This window comes from Marmota flaviventris, chromosome 3, assembly GCF_047511675.1.
Source record: "Marmota flaviventris isolate mMarFla1 chromosome 3, mMarFla1.hap1, whole genome shotgun sequence".
Lineage (NCBI taxonomy): Eukaryota > Metazoa > Chordata > Mammalia > Rodentia > Sciuridae > Marmota > Marmota flaviventris.
Window position 1 is genome coordinate 143,687,438 of NC_092500.1, and position 6,976 is coordinate 143,694,413.

General features: G+C 40.0%; 1 protein-coding gene across 5 annotated transcripts in view; it reads right to left on the reverse strand.

The window, feature by feature from the left end:
* Positions 1–6,971, reverse strand: part of Primpol (primase and DNA directed polymerase) — a 35,950-nt gene extending 28,979 nt beyond the window's left edge. For 2 of the 5 annotated variants that reach the window (XM_071610500.1, XM_071610499.1), the window contains exons 1-4: positions 6,704–6,971; positions 5,202–5,366; positions 4,403–4,472; positions 483–708 (exon numbers count right to left, since the gene is read on the reverse strand). In XM_071610500.1, coding sequence (XP_071466601.1) covers positions 483–662 — 180 coding nt within the window. In that variant the 5' untranslated portion in view covers positions 663–708; positions 4,403–4,472; positions 5,202–5,366; positions 6,704–6,971. Of the gene's footprint in view, positions 1–482; positions 709–4,402; positions 4,473–5,201; positions 5,367–6,583; positions 6,666–6,703 lie in introns of those variants that run through there. The other 3 variants (XM_071610497.1, XM_071610498.1, XM_027927218.3) reach the window with 3 other exon arrangements.
* Between the last annotated feature and the right edge of the window lie 5 nt (positions 6,972–6,976).

The following is a 6,976-nucleotide window of genomic DNA, read 5'->3' on the forward strand; positions in this document are numbered from 1 at the left end:
TGTATTAGGTTTCTACACAGCATCAATGGCCAAGAGTTACAATACATTTAATTTGGATTAAAATATGCACCTTATCTTTTCCTTTATACTTCTTTATTTCTAATGGTACCCAACAAACAAAGAATGTGCAATGTACTCTATTGCTTCATGTATTAATTTTTTTGAATGTTTCAAGTACTTCTTCCTCCCACTTGCTTAATGTGTTGGCAATATGTATGGCTGCCCTTTCTCTAAGCACAGCTTCATTTAAATGTGATTACACATTTTTAAAACTAATTGGACTATCTATATCATTTTTTATTACTAATACAAATTAAATGGTTAATGATTTGAAGGAATAATATCCTACAACATGTGATTTTAAGATTGCCATTAAATTCTCTTGATAGAGAACATAATCTGAAATGGAGTCAAATAGATATTTTTAGAAATCTTGAGTCATAGTTGTTCTAAAAAAAACAAAAAGAAGATGAAGCAATTACCTCTTTGCAGCTTTTAACAAAATTAAAAGCTTGATTTTGTCGATAAAACAGCCTCCAAATGGAGGGTGGTTCTTCTGACTTGGACAATCTTGGTCTATAAACAGAGGACAATGGTTTCCTCTCATACTGAGATGCTAGTTCTTCAATTCGCTTCAGTTTTTCTTCCCATTTTCTCTTCATTGGTTTATAAGTGTGGGGAGAATAAATCCTGTTCCACTTAAGTTTTCTATCAATTAGTATTAAAACAAACAAAAAGGCCATCAATTTCTTTGTTTAGAACATGTTTTGGTGGATAAAATTTCAAACTCATTTCCTAACGTTTATGTCTTTATTTGCTTTATATTTTCTTTTTAAATTAAAGAGTTTATACCTTTCATTTTTTTTTAAAGAGAGACAGAGAGAGAGAGAGAATTTTAATATTTATTTATTTATTTTGTAGTTTTCGGTGGACACAACATCTTTGTATGTGGTGCTGAGGATCGAACCTGCACGCATGCCAGGTGAGCGCACATGCCAGGTGAGCGCGCTACCGCTTGAGCCATATCCCCAGCCCCTATATTTTATTCTTTACATGAAGTTTTACCATTGAACAAGAACAGGACTGGTTATCAGAAATCTTAGATTCTCTTCCATCTAATGGCTCTTTCACCTAGTAGTGTTATGACTTCAGAAAGGTTAATAAAGCTCCCAGAATCTTGTTTTTTTTTTTTTAATGGGAGTTAATAACCTTTTGACTACTTTATGTAGTATCCTGAGTACAGATGTGATAAGAATATAAAAATATTTTATACTATACAAAGTTTCACATAAATGTAAGTACTTTTTTTTTCAATCATTATAGCTTTTCTTATAACCATTTTATTGCACCACCTGCTACCTACATGCCCAGCTGGTGCTACTAACTTGGTCACCATTCTTCTGCTACTATTTCTTAGTATAGAGTTCACGTCTAGACAGCCAGTGTGTACCTCTTAGTTCTCTTTTATTCTGTTTCTGATGTCTATTTCTTGTCTCCCAACACAAGTTTTAGTATCTAAGCATAACATCACTTAAATGTCATTACAATTTTTTTTTTCCAGCAAGAGATGCCATCTAAGCTCAGTTCCATATCAACTCTGGGTTTGGCCCTGTGATTTGCTGGGGCTAATGTCACACTGACAAATGTAAAATAAACAGAGGTGATTTTGCATTGGATTTGGCTATCCTGGAGTTCTCTCCTGAAACTGTCATGTTATAACTGTGGCCTCATAAAGAATGAAAGGTCATATGGAGAAGAAACAAGACATCCCAGCTAACAGCCAGCACCAGCAGTTAGATATGTGAATCCAGAGTAATATCTAATCCACAAGAAAACTGTAAACCAAGAAACAAACATAGTTCTAGAGATATCAATATAAATTTCACAACAGATACTCCTCAGAAAGAAACATCAATTCGGTGGATTGAGGAAATGGGACAGTATTTTTTAAAATTCATTCATTTATTTATTTTTAAAAGCTACTTTAACTTGTCAATACAAAGTGCTATGGTTGTTAGCCAGATGTGGTGATGCAATGCCTGTAATCCCAGCTACCCAGTTATTTGGACATAATATCTCTATTTTATTTATTTATTTTTATGTGATACTGAGGATTGAACCTAGTGCCTCATGCATGCAAGTCATGTGTTTTACTACTGAGCTACAAACCCAGCCCCTATACCCAGTTATTTGGGAAGCTGAGGTAGGAGGATTGCAAGTATGGAAGAGCCTGGAGAACTTGGGAGACAAAAAAAATTTTAAAGGGGTGGGGGAATGGACTGAGGGTATAGCTCAGTGGTGAGCCTGCCTACTATGTGCAAGGCTCTGGGTTTAATCCCCAGCTTGTGTGTGTGTGTGTATACATAGTGCTATGGTTCTTTATTACTAGATAGATTCTGGATATTCATTTTACTTTAATCTGCTTCATAACTACATAAAAATCCACTATACTTAGATAAACCTAATTGAGGAACTGTCTATTATATGAAATGTATTTACTTTCAACAAAGTCCACTGTTTGCTTAATGAAGAAAATAAACACAGAATACAATCATATCTGAATCATAGTATCTATGACTAGGAATAACCATATAAACATTCACACTTAGTGACACTGAAATCTTAATTTTTCTTTTTTGCAGTACTGGGGATTGAGCCCAGGGCCTCATGCGTGCTAGGCAAGCACCTTATTACTAAGCTACATTCCAAGCCCTTTCTATTTTTTCTTTTGAGACAGGGTCTCACTAAGTTGCCAGTCAAGTCTGAAATTTATGCTTCTCCTGCCTCAGCTTCCAGAGTAGTTGGAATCAGAGGCATACACCACAACAGCTAGTCTGAAATCTTCTCAGAAAAAGTTTTCTTGGGGCTGGGGATATAGCTCAGTTGGTAGAGTGCTTTCCTCACATGCACAAGGCCCTGAGTTCAATCCCCAGCACCACAAAAAAAAAAGAGAGAAGAAAAAGTTTGCTTGTTTTTATAAAAATCCTGGTATGAACATGGGAGTATGTCAAACATTAAAGTCACGGAGTCTTCAATGGAAAACCAGTTGAAGATTTGCTGCCTTTGGGAAACCAGGAGCATCAACAGGGGGCATGGGGGGGTGGGTGGGATCAGTATATATCATATCCCAAATTCTTTGCACAGCACGAAAATTTTAACAGCTGGCATGAGATCAGAAGACAACTGGAGGGTTGAATGACAAAAGCAAAGGAAATGGAGAATTGGAAGGCATCTGGCATTCTGGTTTGGGACTATCATATTCCTCATCCCTACCTTATGGGAGAATATGTCATCATATTAGAAATGCTTTTAATTCCTGGTGGAGAATGAATACAGTACTCTTTTATATAATTATACATAAAGATTCTTTTTACCCAGAGACCAAAACTATTTTTGGCAATAGTTTCCAGGTTCCAAAGGAAAATACTTGATGTATTTTAAGAGAGTAGGTTTAAAGAGCTTTATAATTTATTTCTCAACACTGCACCAGAATGTCTATTTAACCATGTTTGATACCCTTATCAGGTGGCTGAGCTAGAAAAAAAGGTTGGGTTAGTCCTTTCAGGGTAACTATGGGAGAAGGGGCAATGAGGATATAAATGGAGAGTCAATCAGATCTAAGCAGCCTTGGCTTCCCTGGGTTTATGTTCAGACTTGCTCAGCTATGACTCTTTGTGGCTTCCCCCCAGCAGCTGGACTAGGGGAATACATGATTCATATTCACTAGCTTTTAGGGAGACCTGAAGCCAATCTTGCCATGCTTCTTTCTAGCCCAGCTCTCCTAGGTTCTCCTTTTGTGTAATCATAGATCAACCCCAATCCCCTAACTCCAACTTCTCCCTCTATACTGAGATTAGATTCATCAGGATTTTGTGTTTTCTAGTAATATTCTAGTTCTAATATTTAGTAATATTCTGGTATATGACAAGGTTTTCTTAATATTATCCTTTTCCAGTTGCTTGTAATACATTTATATACTATTTTTCTCAGTGCTTAAATATTCATTCTAAAGTATGTGGTCAAAATTCACTTGTAGAAATATTATTATGGGCCAGATATGGTGGTGCACGCCTGTAATCCTAGCAGCTCAGAGGCTGAAGCAGGAGGATCACAAGTTCAAAGTCAGCCTCAGTAAAACTAAGGTGCTAAGCAACCCAATGAGACGCTATCTCTGAATAAAATACAAAATAGGGCAGGGGATGTGGCTCAGTGGTCAACTGCCCCTGAGTTCAATCCCTGGTACCAAAAAAAATGTTTACTTCCTGGATGAATAATACCATAAGAAATTAAACATAATTAACTGAACTTCCTCCTTTCCCCCCAGTTCAGTACTTTGCCTGTGTATGCTTAAACAAAAGTAACTCTGGGCTGGGGATGTGGCTCAAGCGGTAAGCGCGCTCACCTGGCATGCGTGCGGCCCGGATTCGATCCTCAGCACCACATACAAACAAAGATGTTGTGTCAGCCAAAAACTAAAAAAAAAAAATAAATATTAAAAAAAAAAAAAAGTAACTCATATTTAAATTCCCAAAAACCTATCATATGGGCAAAGAAAGCTTATAGCAATGGGGTGCAGTGGTGCATGCCTGTAATACATACGACTTCAAGACTGAAGCAGGAGGATCACAAGTTCAAGGCAAACCTCAGTAACTTAGCAAGACCCTAACCAACTTAGCAAGACACTGTCTCAAAATTTAAAAAAAACATACAAAGAACTGAGGATGTAGCTTAGTGGTAAAGCACACCCCTGGATTCAATCCCCCTTACCAAAAAAAAAAAAAAAAAAAAAAAATCTTATAGTGATACATTGTTCTTTTCTAGTTCTTTCTTTTTTGGGGGGGGCAGGGTAACCAGAGATTAAACTCAGGTGCACTCGACCACTGAGCCACATCCCCAGCACTATTTTGTATTTTATTTAGAGACAGGGTGTCAGTGAGTTGCTTACCTCTTCAATTTTCCTGAGGCTGGCTTTGAACTAGCAATTCCCCTGCCTCATGCCTCAGCCTCCTGAGCTGCTGGGATTAGAGGCATGCTCCACCTCCCATCCAAACAACATCACTCTGCCAGAGGCATCCTTAAACTATGTTCAAAACTTTCCATAGGAATACTAATTAACTATTTCACAGCATCACTCAATTCACATTATAGCTTACTTCATGAAGTCTAAACTCCCCTCCAGAATCTGGCCTTAAATCACTTACCTATTATTATTCTCGTTCAGCTTTCTCACCAAATGAATGATAATGATCACTTTCTGCTCCTGGACCACTCCAGAAATTCTCTTGCTCTTGTTTCTCTCACAGTTGCTTTTCCTGAATTCTTCTCCTTCAAGGTCCAGATCAAATTCTGCTACCTCCAGGACACCTCTGTAAAGAGAAATGATAGGGCTAAGTCAGGAAACATTGCCTCTAGCTGTCTGCTATAATTAATACTTCTCTAGATTAAGTAAATTAGTATAATTTAGGTGAAAAGAAGAAACTGCTGCTAATGCTTTATTGAAAGCATGATTTTTGCAAGAAAATTTAGCATAATGGGGAGTTATATTGGCCAAATTAATTATATTGTGTGAATATGTAACAACTAATGAATGAATATGTAACATTAATATGTACAACTACAATGCACCCCAAAAAATGTGGGGGGGGGCATCACAATGGGGTAAGGAGGACTTGTTAAATCATATTAGTTCTCTCTTTGCTAATTACTGCCCTGCTGAACCACTATGAGGGCTGAGTGGGTCCTAGTCCTCAGTTTTATCATAGCAGAAAAAGGACTGCCACTGGTCCTCACTCCATTTGGGAGGTATTTCAAAAAAGGCCTACTTTTTATTTCTGGGATCTGAATTTAACTACTGTGGCTCTCTGCAAAGACCAAACCACTTAACCTCTTTAAGTTCAGATGGAGACTGGAATTCCTACATCCAGCAGTGTGGTACACGCCTGTAAACCCAGCAGATGGAATTCCTACATCCAGCAGTGTGGCACACGCCTGTAAACCCAGGAACTCCCCCTGTAAACCCAGCAACTCCCGAGGCTAAGGCAGGAGGATTGCAAGTTCAAAGCTAGTCTCAGCAACTTAGCGAGACCCAGTCTCAAAAAGGACTGGGGATGTGGCTCAGTGGTTAAGCGCCACTAGGTTAAATCCCTGGTATTAAAAAAAAAAAAAAACCTAAATGTGTTAAGAAATTTAAGAGCCCAGGGTAAGCACTCAACAAATGGGTGCCATGCGTTTAACTGTGTATATTTATATCAGAATATAGCAATATAGCCCGATTTACATCCAACTGGACAAAATTGTTGGGGGAAAGTAGGTTCTATCATGGGGGGGGGGGGGGTGTCCGCGATTTCTTGACAGAACTTCAAAATTATAACTAAACACAAAATCTGAGCAGCAGTTCGTGCTCATGTGCGTTGGTATATTCTTCTATGAAAACACTTCACAGTTTGTATGAGGGTCTGGAACGAGCGCAGAACCCAAAACAGGCCGGAAACCTGGAGGACAGTTAAGATTTTTGATTTAGGGGCAGGGAGCTGGGGGAAACCAAGGAAAGGCCTGAGGTCTTTTGAGGGGTAGGAGAGTTTACCAGTGCGAATCTGGGCTTGCTCCCTCCCTCCCGGAGCTCAAACTGGGCAGCAGGCCACAGTTTTATCTCCCCTGCTAGTGACCTTGGACCAGGCATGGCCGGGGGTCTACCTCAACTTACCTCCGGAAATCAGTGGGTCGGGGGCGGAAGCCCGCGGGTCTTCAGCGGAGGGCGGGATGCAGACTTCAATCTCCCCGCGGGGGCGGGCCCAGCGCGCGGGGCGGGGATGCCGCCGGAGAAAGGCGGGCTCCGCTCCGGGCCCAGCGGGGACGTGGTCCTGCGGCGGGCTTGGGCCAGGCGGGCCGGAGCTGAAGTAAGCTTTGCCGCCAACCTAAATGCGAGCTCCGTCGGGCCGGGGGCGGGGCCGAGGCCGGGGCGGGGCCTGTGGGGGCG